The sequence below is a fragment of the Marmota marmota genome, unplaced genomic scaffold, assembly GCF_001458135.2.
Source record: "Marmota marmota marmota unplaced genomic scaffold, marMar, whole genome shotgun sequence".
Lineage (NCBI taxonomy): Eukaryota > Metazoa > Chordata > Mammalia > Rodentia > Sciuridae > Marmota > Marmota marmota.
In genome coordinates this window covers 10,011,938-10,028,347 of record NW_025999968.1, presented here as the reverse complement: position 1 = coordinate 10,028,347, position 16,410 = coordinate 10,011,938, and the positions used below count along the sequence as shown (strand labels likewise).

Sequence of the window (16,410 nt, the reverse complement as noted above, 5' to 3'; positions counted from 1 at the left end):
TTCTGGAAAGGATCAGAAATCATATGTAGTCAAGTCAGGTGACCAGAATACAGATAAATAAAGGTCATTTTGGTAATAGAATGAACTACCCCAAAATAGCACCATTAGCAGCTGGGGTGATAATTGAAAATATTGTGATTTCTTATGTGATCAAGAATCTTCCTAAAAGCCAATTTAAAAAGCATTTTAAAACACTGGCATCAGTTGGATTATATGAGGTCCCATGAAATTAATTTGAAGGATAATAGGAAAAATTATTTTCGAATCCTGACTTTTATGACATAAGGCAGGGACACATGGCATAGAATTAAGAATCTGCAAATAGAATCAGAAGACCGTGTGAGCTCTGCTACTGTGAAGGTATGTGATCATTGGCAAGCTTTGTATTTTCTCTTTCAATGTATTTGTTGAGTGCCTACTATGTAGCAGACTTTATCCTGAGTGCTGGAAATATGTCAATAAACTAAAAAGTCAAATACCTTTACCTTATAGACTCTGTATTCCAGTTGTGCAAGACAACAAGTAAACAAAATAAGAAATGACATAGTAGATCAAAAGGTTATAAGGACCTTTGAATTGTTTAAGTAAGGAAGGGGCATGGGGAATGTGGGGTGGAAGGAGACATTTGCCATTTTATATTATTTATTTCTTCTTAATTTAAATTAATATTATTTTCTGGTATATAAAAACATAAAGATTATATTAATGGGGTATCATGTGATGTTTTGATACATGCATAAATCATGTAATGCTTAAATCAGTACAGTGTAAACATATCTTGCTCCTTAAACATTTATTATTTCTTTAAGGCAAAAACTGGAGAATTCTTTCTTGTATAGTGCTTATTGTCATCTACAGTCACCCTATGGCAGAGCTTCTGAATCTTAATATTGTCTAACTGCAGCTTAGTATCCATCAATCAACCTTCCCTTAAGCCTCCTTGTTATCTTTAGTTTATTTTCATGGTAGCCATTCTTAGAGGTCTGAGATATCTCGTTGTGGTTTGGATATGCGTTTCCTGTGATTGGTAATGATGAGCTTTTTTTGTGTGTGTATCTGTGAGTCATTTGTGTATCTCCTTTTGTCCTGCAACTTTGCTGAATTCATATATCAGTTCAAATAGTGTTTGGTGGAGTCTTTGGGAGTCTATATATAAGATCATGTCATCTGCAAACAGTGACAATTTGACTTCCTTTTTTTTCCGATTTGGATGGTTTTATTTCTTTCTCTTGCCTAATTGTTCTGGCTGGGATTTCCAGCACTATGTTAAATAAAAGTGGTGAAAGTTGGAAAACTTGTCTTGCTCCAAATCTTCCAAAGAAAGCTTTAGGCTTCACTAAGAGAGAAAGTTGACAACTTAGGAAACGCTTGAAGGAGGGGAGAGACAAAGCCATGTTGCTATCTGGAGAGAAATATCCCAGACAGAGAAAATACCCACAGCGCTGCCCAAAGTGTTTTAGGGAAAGAAAAGTAGTTACTGTGGCTGAAGAGAAGTGAATGGGTCAAGAGTTGCAGCAGCGGAGGTGAAAAAGGTAAGGAGAGAAGAGAGAGGGGCAGATGGTGTGTAGCTGTTAAGGCCACTTCAAGGACTACTACTTTTATCTTGAATGTGAATAGGACCCTATTAGGGTGGTGAATGACATGACCTTCCTCTGCTTTAATTGGACCACTCTGGCTGCTCTATTGAGAATAAAGTATATAGGGAAACTAGCCAGGACCTTGCTTTAAAAATCCAGGTGAGAGATAATGGCAGCCTAGAGCTGGCTGGTGGTAGGAGAGGTGGTAGCTTGGTACAGAAAGGGGTCAAGTTCTGGATTTATTTTCATTATTTTTTCATATGTAGTGATCTAAATAATGTATATTATATGATGGTGATAATAGCCACATATAAGCAAATGTTATCTTAATGAATGACTATCAGTTTTGATATTATGTGTCTCTAAATACTCCTTAAAAGTATAAAATGATACATAAATGTGAAAATTTGTGCTCAGAAGGAGTGGTGTGGACATACATGCTGGAGTAGAGGCCAAATATGCTAATTGTAAGATTTTTTTTCCCCCTGAAAACAGGTGAGGGCTCATTGTCATTTTAAGAGCATAGGGAAACTCTTTAATACCTATATAACTATTAGTTTGAGAGTCAAAAGGACTTGTTAGCATTTGAAAAGCATTGTTCATCTAGAGATAATAGTTTATAGATTGTTTATAGATTGTTGTATGCTCAGTCCTCAGTGGAAGGGCCCGTTAATTGTGACTCAAATAGGGGGCAGTGTTGTACACCTGTAATCCCAGCAGGTAGGGAGGCTGAGGCAGGAGAATCTCAAATTTGAAGCTGGCCTTAGCAACTCAGCAAGACCCTGCCTCAAAATAAAAAATAAAATTAAAAAGACTGCGGATGTAGTTCAATGGTAAAGCACCACTGGGTTATATCTCCAATACTAAAATTAATTAATTAATTTGTGATTTAATTTAATTAGTTAATGTGATTCAAGAACCCAGAGATTAGTGTGTCTGGTACAAGTCTATGGCCAACCTCTTGGCAAGATAAGGAAATACTCCCCTTAGAAGTATCCTTGGCTTCATGTACCTGAGGCATTAAAAATTCTAAAATTTATAGAGACAAGCATGCATTAAGCCATAATGATGGCCACGCCTTGTGCTAGATGCCTACATATGTCATCCTCATAAAAACTCCACCAGGTATTTTTAACCTAATTTTACCAGAGGGAATTCTCTGGCTTATGAGGAAAAATGACTCATCCATGGTCATCTGTTTAGTGAGTGATGGAGGTATGTTTGTCTGTGACTTTTTTTTTGGTGTATCTTAACAAAGGAAATATTCATGACCCATGGTCCTCAGGTACTGTAAAGATGATGCTAGGAGACAGAGTGTGGATGGCATCTAACCTTTTGCATGAAAACTACAGGGATGGGCTCTTATAGAGAGATGTGAGCCAGTATGATTTCCATAACTGATTGTGCATTAGAATCACCAGAAATACCAGGGATATACTTACTTTTTTTTTATTTTGCAAAATATTTCCAGGTAACTTCTATGTAGACAGTTTTTCACTCACCTACTCTTGCATGCATGATGGAGAAGATCTCATGAATTAGGTGTAGGGATAAAAGCTAGCAACTTGAGACAGAACTCACAGGTAGCAAACTAAGAGTTTTTAGCCATAAGAGGTTTTGTTTTTAAGTCTGGGCTTGCAATTTGAGTGAAATATGTACAGTTTTTTCTTCAATTTTGTTTCTAAGTGAGTAATCTTTTTGAAGTACTGAGGCATCATTCCCTGCATTGTAAGAATCTCCTGGAATCATAGATGTGAGAAAGGGCAGGGACCTTGGAAACTGGTCCTGTGACTTCAGAGCGGAGAAGACCAAGACTCGGAGGCTAAAGGTCGCTAGAGTGCAGAGTTGATGCTTAGTCCAGAGCTCTTTTCACCAAGCAATTCTGCCCTCCTTTGTGCTTCTCAATGTCATCAGTCACTCAACTGGTCAAACTTGGTATTCTCTGGGTTTAATCTGAACATCCAATTTTGCCTACCTATAGATAGCTGTCCCCAGAAACAAACTCTGAGTAGTCCCTGTCCAGTCAGTTTTAATAATTTAGATTTCTCCAGCAAGCATAAGACCCTAGTTTAGTTTTAAATGTCAGGATTTCCCTATATTTCATTTTCATTTTTAAAGGTTATTCTAATTTAAGTGCGGGGAGAGGGAAGTCAGGCAAGCAGCCTTTCTCTAGTGCTCATATTGTTTCTTTAATGCACCAACCCTTCTTTTAAATCTTTTCATTTGCCTCTCAGCCATCAATTCAATTTTAAGTGAAGCGTATTTTCTCATTTACTTCCTCAGTTATTTTTATGCCAATGCATTTTGAAGAAAACATTTACCCCACTTAATCCAGTCTCAATCCACTTTCTGCTTTTGACAGATACCTATTTAGATGGAAGTTTCTTTGTTGGTGCCAGAAAGAACCAAGACTTAGTTAAGGAGCTCATTAGCCACTGATTTGGGGAAGAGAAAACAAATGACCTCTTATCCTCATCCTGGACCATTCCCTCTTGTTCCCTTTCTCCACATTTTGGCCCAAAGAATCAGGCCATAAGCTTCCAGGTACATCTTTGTACAGAGAATTTAGTAATACAACTTTAGCCTTCTTTTCCCCTAGGAAGTCATTTTAATAAGGCAAAAATTATTAACCTTTAGAATCTCCCCCTTCATCTTTCTATCTTTTAAAAATAGTATTTTTTTTCCTTCAAAGTGTCAAGGGATTGTAGGAGAAAGAAAAGGAAATACATTGGATCTGGATTTTCTGTAGTTGGTATCATGTTTCTGGTTGGGCCACTTTGGTAAAAAGAGGCTCAGAAATTAAGATTGTTGAAGGTCTTCACACACCAGCCCACTTGTCATGGAATCTCTTAGTTGAAAATGTTACTGTATAACCATATGGCAAAAAACTCATAGAGTTTTAATTAAATAACACTGAAATGCAAATGTAGTTGTTGGGTTGTAGGCTCTGCTTAAAGCTTATAATCTAAAGGAAGATATTTATTTAAAAATATCTGGCTCATGTATGGCTTCACATGTAGATTAGGACACTATCTTTGGACTCAGCATCATAATTAAATTGCAGAGGGAATCCTGGAGAAGGAGTGTGACTTGAGATATATGAACTTAAGGGATGGACACTTGAGAGAAATAACACAGCTTTTGTTTTTTCCCAGTCTTTCCTTTTTGTTCCCATGTCAGCTAAGCATGGACCAACCAAAGTTTTTAGGCTCCTGAATTTCAGATTTATCTCTTTAGGAACACCCTGAGGAAAATCATGGAATAGATGCAATTTTGTGACTTGCTTTATTTTGATAAACAACTAGGATCTTCCCATTCTCCCTACTCTGTAACACAGTTTCCTGCCTGTCCTCCGAACAGACAGGAAATAGCTGCTCTTTGGAAAGGAAAGTGAGACCTTCACCTCTCCTCCGGGACCCCTCGGAATCAGTGTGGGAAGAGGAAGACCTGGAGTGAGCTTTAGGTATCTTGCATAAAATGAGCTTAGAAATGCAAGGGGCATCATTCAGGGAAAATCTGGACCCAAATTTGAGTAAATCTCACAAACCAGTTAGGATTCCAATGGGGATAATGGGATGAGCTAGTGGATTTAGGTCCTAGGCAATAGGGTGACTGGAGCCTGAGGAAGCCACATGAGAACTATAGGGTTCACAGAATAAAGTAAGAAGACAGCCAATGATAAAGGCAAACTTGGATGCTCTAAATTTGTACCTATGGATCGTGAGTTTGTCCTTCAGGGTCTCTTGGCTCACCCCACCTGTTCCATCTGTGCTGGTACTCAAGTTTTAAATTCCTAGTTCCTAGCCTCAGCCCCTGTGGTGCTGGCCCAGGGCCCTACTGACTGAACTTCTCCATTCCTGCTGTTTCCTTGTCAGGCCAGTTTGTAGTGGATACTAGAGTCTTCTAGGCCAGAGGAGAGAGGGAGGAGTTTTTCCTGTCCTCTGTGCCTCAGCAATAGCTCCATCCTGCAGGGACAGTCAATGTCAACTATTTCTCACTTCCTCTAAGGCACCCTGTCTCCCTTCCACAGAAAACTGGTTTCCAGCTCCTCTTTCGAAACTGTCCTAAAACCCCCTAACCTCTTCCCAGTGCTCCCTCAGCCTAGGGTGGTGGTTGCTTTCTGATGTCAATAGTTCTATGTTACTTCAGTGTCCTCTCTTTTCTTTCTCCATCCTCCAATGTCCTTTGTACCAATTCTCTCTGTTAATATTTCTGCTTCCCTGACTAGATTCTGACTGAGGGTGGGCTCCGGCTGACTGTTTGAGGTGGGGAGCCCACCCTCATTTTCTACATGCTCTTCATACTTCTTCTGGAATTGCACCAAGTGGGCTCACTTAATCCTGATAGCTTGGTAAGGTTGCTTCTGTCCTCACTTTATTTCTGGTGACTCAAAGAAGTCATGTCATGTCCCACAATCACCCAGCATATGCAGGAACTCGATTCAAACCCAAGTTTGTCTGATGCGCAAGCCTTTCTCTTTGGATTCCAGCTCGCTGCCTGTGTCTGACTTCCCTCTTTCTGCTCTCCCATCATCCGATGCTCCTTTCTCTGAGTGGGGCATGTGGAGGTGGGCATCCTCTCCTGGAGTGGAATAGCAGAGGAATAGCAGGGCCTTGAGTGTCTGTCCATGAAAGATGGGTGAAGAGGAGGATGATAAGGTCCCAAAGGCAGTCTACTGAGATAGGGGGACCCATGGATACAATGCCTGGGGTGAGACTACTTCCCTCAGTAGTGAAAATTGGCAAACCAGGGAAGGGAGAACTGGCTGAGAATGCTTCAGGCAAACCAAGATGGGGTCAACTGGGGCAGGGGCAGAAGCTGCTTTAAACGTCTGCCTTTCTCCTAAGAAGGTTTAGACACCCTGAGAAAGATTAAGCTATGAAGAAAATGAAATATCTTTAGCATTATTCTAGCACCTTGTATTTGAAAATTTTTAGAATATATGGAGCACTGTACAGTTTAAGACATTGTACCATCTGAGGATGCAATAACTGTGGAACTGTTTACCTTGCGGATATTCTGGCTGTTAAAATGGTGCTTCCCTTTTCCCTTTCACAGCTAAGAAGTTCAGAGTCCAATGGGAAGCCCAACTTCAACAAAAGAGTAGATCTCTGTGGTATTATGGTTGTAGTGATTGCCCTCACTTTATTTTATCTGTTGTCATTTTATTTCAACATATTTTATCTTATACTGTATACCTCTTGGTGAATCTTTCAAAATCTTTTGGAAAATTATCCAGGATATCTCTACTTCCAACGACATCTTTATCTGTACATTGGTCTATGGTTTCTTCTCTGGGTCCACTAATATTTCAATTTTACTGACAATTATTCCTCATCTATCTCCATCTGTACCTTTATCCACATTCATAACTATGAGGGAGGCAGGGACAGTCCAACTCTGCCCTTTTAGTTTTCCAGTTGTGTGTTTTTATACCCAGATTTGAATATGAAAGCATAAGTAGGAAGCTTTTTGACACGAAGATGGTTCACATCTGGTCTTGGAAACCTCCAGTATGTTTCCACGATAAAGCCATCCATTGACAGACACACTAATGGGCCTGTGATATAGAACCCAAAACTTAAAAAGTTCTAACCCATCAAGAAATCCCATTCATCATTTCATTTTTTGGAAAGGATATAAAAAATGAAATGTCAGAGCTATAATGTCAGGACCGTTTCAAATGTCAAGTGCTTGTTGTTGCATAGCCAGGCTGTCTGCTGTTCTGATCAAACCTCCAACTGGCATAATAATTACAGATGATACATCACATTTTCATGCACAACTGGATCCAGATTTATAACAAATCAGATGGAAACATTCTCACTGCCCGGCCTGAAGTTTTCTGCTTTTCCTGCATAGCTTAAGACTTTTGCTTTGGAGCAAAACATTAATTACTGATTCAAGACAGCATTCAGTGTAAGGAATGAGAAATAGTTCAGAAAAAAAAAATTCTCAAATAGACCAGAACTCAGTCATTTATAATATACAAATACAACCAGAGCCAAGAGGCAGTGAACACATTTGCCAAATGCATGTTTAATCTTAGGATGCTAAAATGTGGGGGTACTTCCCAGACAATGCAGATCTATTTCAAGATACAGATTAATTTTAAGTGTGCAAGGGCATACATGCAAGCTCTATTCTGAACTGAAAGGTGTGGAGACAATTCTTCAGTTTAATCATCATCTTGGAATCTGCAGAGAGGGTGCTGAGGTACAAACAGAATATCAACAATGCAACTGGTTAGGATCTTCATGGAAGTTTCTACTGGATTAAAGTAATACTATATTCATAAGCCTATATGAATTATAATAAAGACTGAAACCAACAGTATGCACATAGGGAAGATTTCATTTCTTCTCTACTTGAAGTTTTGTGCTCACTGAACTCTGGCAAGGGGTTCTCACAGTGACTTCATTTTCACCTTCCCTAGACCAGCCCTGTCGGGGTGTTTGGAGGAGTCTCTCTCCAGCATCTGGCTGCTTCCCATTGCAGATTATTTTCAGCACATTGGAAAGGTCAAAACTCTTGGAAACAATCTCCAGGAGATCCCGATCTTTTTCCATGCCATTGATAAATTCTTCTAAAGTCAATTCCCCTGGAAAATAACAAATGAGCAATTAACAAGAGGGTTTGTCCGTACCACTCATTGGCACATAGCAATACATTCACCATGGTTGATATTTATTGATATTCTTCTTTTGGTGTCCTTTCACCTCTACGAGACTGTTAAGTTCTTTAAGATCTTTATATGAAAAAGCATTCAATGATGGGATTGCCCGTGAAAATAAAGATGATGAATACAATATACTTTTAGTTTTAGATGAGAATATCAGGAAATGTACCTAATGAAATAAAGGCACACATGTTTTTGCATCTCTACACAATATTGGTTAATTGACCTTGAATCCTAAATACATGACCAACTCATAAGAGCCTGACAAGTTGTAGACTTCTACGGTCAGGAGGGGATGACTGTTCAGCAGGCTGTTTTCAATGTTCTTCTGAGAAATAATTTCAGGGACTGCTCAAAGCTGTGAGGAAGTAGAAACATTAATTTTTCCATATATTATTATTGATCACTAGTTCTCTTCTCCTTTCCTGATTTTTGATGCCCAGTTGTATCACTTTGACCGAAGCCTTTGCCTGTGCGGGCCAGCCAGTGCTATAAATCCTCCTGGGTACTGGCTACTATAGTTTTTCACTAGCCTCATCCATGAGATAACTTGTTAAATTTTTTTTCCGGGGGGGAGGTTTCCATGTTGACACAAATCATTTGGATTGAAATTATAATTGTGATCAAAATGAGGGGTACAGATGTAGTTCTTGATCTCAAGGAGATCGTCCCTGATAGGGTTTGTAAGTAGGTGAAAGATCAGCCAAGGACAAGTTGGAAGCAGTTCTTAGCCAAAGAAAGGGCACTTCAGACAGAAAGTCAGCAGGAACTGCTTCAGAAGTCAAGTTGACAAAGCATTCATGACAGAGTCTGCCCAGAACCCCAGCTCACAGCAGTGAGGAGAACCCCCTGTGTATCACAGGGAAAATATAACACGGAATAAACCAAAGTGAAGTAGAGAAGACTGCAAATAATCGGGAGAGGTAAGGGTGTGGTGGGCCAGTCCCATGTATGTGATGATGTTGGGGGCAGGGGACCTAAATAATCAAAGTACAACCACCTTTGAAAACGGAATTCAAGGCTGGTAAATTTCCAACCCCAAACAATTCAAATTTGTGGGGGATCATGGCCAAAAGGGAAGTGGGAACAGAGGTGGCCACAAGAGAAGTGGGAACACAGATGGAGCGCTGGCATCTATTCCGATTGCTGGGTTACTAAGCTTGGTTTTCGCAGCTGTGGCTGAAGGTCCTGGAAGAGAGTTGCCATCTCAGCCGAAAAGCAACCGCGGCTACTGACAGGAAATGGGGAAAGAGAATTCTTCACGGCTGTCTTTTCCCTTTTCTTCGGAACACCTGTGAACTCAACATATTCACTTTTTCTGTGTTACCTAACCAATTACGGTAAAAATAAATCCCTTTTGCAGCTTATTTACTTCTACCTATAGTAGCTTAAAATGTTTACCATATCTAAACTACTTCCTTTGAAATTTTCCCATTTTTCCTTCTAGCACTCAACATTCATTCATGAAACATTTATTAAGACCTAAGTACCATTTCCATTCCACTACCAAATGGTTACGACCACTACAACCCACTTCAGGGCTGTAAACATTGGGTGCTCAGAAAGCATATGCTGACAAATTACTTTTTTAATCTGTTGTTCTTTCCATTGCTTCCTAATCCTCTTGAATTTGACTATGGTTTATGCCCAAACAAATTAAAAGGATGGTTTCTAGGATGATCCTAGAGAGGATCACCTGTGAATATCTAGTGGCTTCCACCAAAGAATCTACCAGCAAAGAGCCAAAGCCTGCAAGAGATGTTTGAGCTGAGATCACAGGACTCAGGGGGACCTAAGGTGGCTACTGAGGGTTTATTATCTTGCTTTATATTTAGAGTTATGTTTCAATTTTTGTGGGACATAAATTAGAAATTGTACATTTGTTTTTATATGTATATATATTTTGTAATTTTATATATATAGTATATATATATACATATATATGTATATATATATGTATATATATATATATATATATATATATATATATATATATATATACTTATATATATATTGTGTAACTGATACTTAACATTATTTAGGCTATTTGTTGTGTTGGTAGATACAGGTTCTACTAGGAAACCCAAAGTTCAGTAATACAGGTGTTCCTCTCTCACTCACCCCCAATCCAATTTTAGCAGCATCATTAGTAATTGGACAGCTACCCATAGATATTTAATTTAGTTCTAGTTTTGCAATCTGGTTATCTTGTTGCTATTCTGGATCATTCATTTCTTTTCACTAACATCTTAAATAATCTTTTATAATAAAAGAAAACATCCCTGTCCCACAAAAAATTAAAATAAAATAAAAAGCCAAAATTGATTGTGCATGCCCACATTAGCATTTTTTGCTCTGAAGAAGTCAGCTTGCTTGTAAAAGAAATCATCTAGTAGAAAGAAAACTGTGTTTAAGTTCTCATTCCTGTTTATCATGATTTCATGAAAAATTGGGCTGGGGTTGAGAAATTAGCAAAGATGAGGTGGGGGTGATTGTGGAGATGAGGATGACCAGGTTTTCCAGGGAGGATACAGGTGAAGAGTCTCAATGAGATAGAAATTTTGTGTTCATCAGCAAGGTGATAGACACCTGAGCCATTTAGCAGCCTTTTTGTAGAAGGTTCCACCTGCTGCCATTTCTTCTCCGTGGGGAAACTCAGTTCCATCTTGCTTCCTGGAGGTTCTCAGTTTCCCAGTTGGGTTCTGTGGGACCCTGCTGGCTTTTCACAATGTTCCAGCCTAAAGGCACTGATCTTTCTGGTCAGCCACTCGGTGGAATATCTCCTTTTATGTTCTGTCTATTTTTCTTTTACCTCAAATATCTGCTCCATGGTCGCCCTCTCTGCCTCTCCTTTTCACTTTATAATGAACCTCTTAGGTCCTCTTTTTTTTCTGTACTATTTGGCTCTGTGTTAAACTTTCCTAGGCACTTTTTGCACTTGATACTGTGACGACATCTGCAAACCTTCCTTCAATCATATCAAGAATGACTCATGACCAGAGAGTGGGAGAACGTGGACTTTTATCGTTTGGATAGCAAAACCTGTAGAATCCCTGCTAAAATTATCCTGACTTGTTGTTTTCTGTTTTCATTTTATAATAATATGAATGTTCAGCATCAATTTCCTGTTGTAGTGATTCTGTCCTAGCTCCCCTTCTTGATGCTTTTGTTCAAAACATAAAAATAAAACTGATTTGTTAAATTAAAATAATAGTATAGACTCATGTAAAAAAAAGGATCAAACATTACAGAAAGGTGTAGTGAAAAAGAATCTCCTTTTACTTTTCTCTGGTCCTTAGTTCCACTTTCCATAGGTCATTAAATCCTGCTAATCAGGAGTTACATTTTGCAAAGGCATACATACATTAATTTCAAAAAATATTTTTAATTGTCTTTCTTTCTACAGATAGTACCACATATTGTGTTTGTTTCTTTGTTTCTTCTTTCATTTTTCATTTGATGTCTTCTTTTTATGAGACATTCACTTGGCAGTTACCTATCATGTACCAGTGCAGGGAATATCCAAATATTCAAACAAGAAATTGTTCTTGCTTTCATGAAGCTTCTACCATTTCATTTTTTTTCTAGAATTATTCCTGTATTACTCTTTACTTAATCTTTTAATTTTGTCATGCTAACTATTATGATACTTATGTATAGAATATTTCCTCATTCTTTTGCATTTTTCTATCCAGAGAGAGGAGGTTGGTCACTTTTTTTGCAAACAATTTACAATCAAATTGAGATTCTCATGAATGTTCTTGAAAGTTTTGTTGTTGCTGCTATATCTTTGTATGCTATGATTGTCTTTATCCTTTTCTGTTTTTTTTGGTGGGGGGTGGTACTGGAGATTTAACCTGGGGATGCTTCACTAATAAGCTATATCCCCATCCCTTTTTATTTTTCATTTTGAGTCAGGGTCTCACTAAGTTGTTGAGGGCCTCACTAAATTGCTGAGACTAACCTCTAACATGATCCTCTTGCCTCAGTCTCCTAAGTTGCTGGGATCACAGGCATGTGCCATTGTGCCTGGCATGATTATCTTTATTTTTGGCTTCAATATTCATTAGATGACCAGATACCAATGATGTTCTTTGCCTTTTATTTTGAGAGATCAAAAATATATAGGCATATAGTCACTAATGCCCTGATACACTTAACTGAACATCTATATTTCTACCAATACTGATGTTTTGATAATAATGGCATAAGCAATTAAAATTTATATTGAGGTATATATACTTATTACGCAAATGTGAAGAGTCTCCTCTGTAATAACTCCTCCTTTGTGTGAATGAAATGTTTTATGTTTGTCTTCTCTGTCAAATACTGGCCCAATTCTTTTGCTTTTATGACTTTTTCTTTTTTGTCCTCTGTTATACTGGGCTTTGTCCAACAGTAGAATTTTTAGCATCTTTTGCTTGACACATGACATGATCCATCTGTCTTGATGAGATGATGGAAAAGCCTCTGATAATTTTTCATATAAAAGCAAATTTTAGCCAGGCACGGTGGTACATTCCTGTAATCCCAGTGATTCCAGAGACTGAAGCAGGAGAATTGCAATTTCGAGGCCAGCCTCAGCAACGTAGTGAGGCCTTACGTAACTTAGCAAGACACTATCTTAAAATAAAAAATAAAAAAGGGCTAGGGATGTAGCTCAATGGTTAAGTGCCCTGGGTTCAATCCCTGGTTTAAAAAAACAAAACAAAACAAAAAACCCAGCAAATTTTATCAATTTTAACTTTGTATATGCATTTGCTAAGAATCAGTAACTCATTGTTATTCTAAATTATATGTGTTTGTTTATGTGTATTTTTTTCTTTACCTAAAATATAACTTTCTGTCAGAGAAAACAATTAATGTATACAGTTTTATAAATTATTCTAGAAACCATACTGTACTGGCTCTTTTCTGTCATTGACAAATTCTTCCAGCTCACAGAGCCCGTGTCTGTAAGCTCAGCTATAGCCTGAACACAGCTTCTCTCTTCTGGATTCACATCTCATTTTGACCCAGCCCTTTCTATTTCAAGACCCCTTCTAACCACATTCCCCCCTGTATTGGTTCCTTACATTTGCCTCTGTGGAATCACTCTAGTTAGTAAAGAAAGGGTCCTGCATCCTTTTTTGCTGTCTGGAACATATTGTCTTGTGTCCTCCAACTATTAGAAAGTTCATTTTTTTCCCCCTACTTCTCCAAGGTAGGTGGCTTTTCTATTCCCTGACTCCAGGTACCAGAAGCAGTACTCATGGATGTTATCTAACTGCTTGCCTTGTCTTTTAGAAATTCACTGTAAAAGGCCTTAATCATTCACGAGGTCCTGAATACCTCCGAGTACTCATCCCTCTGTACCAATGTTGTTAGCCCTGGCCTGGAAAGCTTTTTCCTCTGGGCTGGATTTCTGCCATCCTGCAGCACCTCTTAGATTAAATTTAAAACGAAATAGAACAAAACTGACAGCATTTCTCTTGTTTGATGGCTTCCATCAAACAAATTTGGTTGCAAATTTCAAATAAGATTTCATTGGCCTTGTCAAACCCTCCTCTCTCCATTTCCCTGATCTGTTTCCAGCCTCCCTCAGACTCCTTATCTCCTCTGAGGAGGCTGACTTTATTTCTTGCAAGCTTTCACATGCAAGGGCTTATTTTATTCTTTGACCTCAATGTTCTAAGAGAATGTACTGACTTGAGACTGGGGAGAGGCAGATCTAGGATTTGGCCCTTGGATGGAGAGCAAGGTTGTTACTATTGATGTAACTCCAAATTGTTTTCTCATAACTCTATTCATGTCCCATCGCTAGATTCTTTCTCAATGGTGGCTTCCTTTGAACTTCTTCCCAGCCTCCTCACCAGCTACGCAGAGCCGCCACCTTTGACTATACAAATACCAGTCAACTTAGGAACATTGGCCTCTACTGCCCTCTTGTGTCCACTGGAAGAAGTGACCTATAGTGGGCAGGCTGATTCCATGGAAGGGTTCCTTTGGAAGGATGACAACCATGACTGGAATCTTCATGCCTCTTTTTCTTTAATCTCTTTCTGATAGCTTTATATTTTCACACTGACAAAGTTTTTGATTTTCAAGAACCATTCCTAGATTTCTGCCTCAATCTCAAGTCAAATGTTCACCTACCGGTTTACTGAGATCAAATCCACTAAGTATAGGCATTCTCTGGTCTCTTGGAACGTCTGTCTTCTCTCTCTACCCCTGCCTCTAAAAAGAAAGGCACTGCTAATGAGGAATGCAGATTTCAGGAAAGAAAGAGAAGATGGAGAAATGAGCAGAAAGAGCATAAATGTGAAAGGACAAAAAAGGCAGATATGAAGACAAATATGGATCATCCACCAGAAAAGTATAGTCAAAGGAGAGGAAAAAGTCAGATTGTAGAAACTCTAGTTAAAGGAAGGCTTCCTACAGTGGGACATCGTGAGTTTATTTGTAAAATTTTTTTGGAACATCTCCACTAGGGAGGTAATAATTAATAAAGCATGACCTGGAGTAAACAGAAGGCAAATCATCCCATATTATCCCAATTCCATTCTGTTATCCTCTTTATAGACCCCAAAGTGTCAAGCAGCACACATTGAATATAAATATGGTGAACAAATATTTGCTTGGTTGAATTGCACTGACGGGAGAACACTGGACCCACCGAGTTATGAAACCCAGGTCACAAGTGGGGTTCTCTCAGGAGTTTCCTGCTTTTTCTATATGATGCCCCCATTCCCTATCTTCTACTTTGTAAGAAAAATGGGTCAGAGGAGAGTAGCCCCCTTACCATCATTGTTTATATCTGCCTTATGAAGCACCAAGTTGACGAATTCCTCAGGATTCATAGTATGTTGGCCATTGAGGGCTTGTACAGCCTGCAAAAAGACATTAAATCAGAGAATTCAACTTTGCTGGAAGCACATATATATTTTTTTTTGTAACATTTCTTCCCTGGTGTGACAGGATTTGAGGATGTGTTAATGTAAGTTTTGCTATCCAACCTGTTTCGGTTGCTTAAAATAAATAAAGATAAAAGATTGCATGTCAGTTCTAGGTAATGGTGCTTGGAAATTAAATTAACCGAAGAAAGTCTGATTTTTTTTTTTATTTCACCCAGCATAAAGGGATCCATTCAAAAGATGCAAAGAACCCCTTGGAGAAAATAATGTAGCGGTCACGATTATGAGAATTCTGAAAAGAGGTATTGTTCTCAATTTTGGATAGATTTACTTGGATCTTACAGATGAACATAAGTGTATGAACAGAACTCTGCCAGTATGTCGGGCTTCCTCTCCAGCTTCTGCCGTTGGCACTCTGGGTCTTTGTGCCCCTTTTGAAGGATGATGGACTGGAAAGATAGATATATATGCCTTAGGAGAATGCTGAATTTCTCTCACGTTCTACCAGCACCTTTTCATCATAAAAGTTGTCAGGAGACCCAGAGCAAATGACATTTTCCAGCCTTCCTAGAAGGAAGATTTAGCCCCTCCCTAAAGGCAACTAAATTAAATGACCCAGATTTGACATAGAAATTCATAATAAAAGAGGATTAGTCATCTGGAAGTTTGGCCATAACTATCTTGATTGAGCATGAAGGAATCTTTAGAAAATTTGCTGGCAACATATTTCACTTAGAGGTCACCATCTTAAATATGACTGTCTCTCTTGCTGCTTTCCAAGCGCTACTAATGTTGATTCCAAAATTAATAATTATGAACCATGCTAAAGCACCACTCTTGGCCTTAGTGAGTCCAGGTCTCACAGACTTCACAGTTAAACACAGGACAAAACTTAAAAGTGACCATTACATACATGTAGTATCAAATTGGCTAAATACAACTTTGGTTTCTCAGTGTTCAGGGCATAGACCCCCAAAGCCTAGAAAACTTGGCTAAGTGTCTAGTATCCCCACCTCTAGAAGCAATACTAGAGTATTATAACAGTCATAATAAAGATTGTGATATCTTGATTCGTCCATCACTCATCTCCTGATAACCTAAGCAAGAGTGAAATACTGACTGGGAGGTTGACAAGGCCCAAGGGGATATTTCTGGAAGGAGTTGTCATCTTGCTGTTTTTTTCTCCTTTTCTCATAGGAGAAGCAGAGTAGGGGATGGACAAGGAGACAGGGTTTTCTTTCTTCTTGCCCTTCTCCAGTAG

At 38.7% G+C, this 16,410-nt stretch overlaps 1 protein-coding gene across 1 annotated transcript in view; it reads right to left on the bottom strand.

Moving 5' to 3' along the window:
• Window positions 1–7,620: 7,620 nt before the first annotated feature.
• Window positions 7,621–16,410, bottom strand: part of Guca1c (guanylate cyclase activator 1C) — a 29,218-nt gene continuing 20,428 nt past the window's right edge. The window contains 3 exon segments of the mRNA XM_015478386.2: window positions 7,621–8,052; window positions 8,054–8,178; window positions 15,038–15,125. Coding sequence (XP_015333872.2) covers window positions 7,984–8,052; window positions 8,054–8,178; window positions 15,038–15,125 — 282 coding nt within the window. The 3' untranslated portion in view covers window positions 7,621–7,983.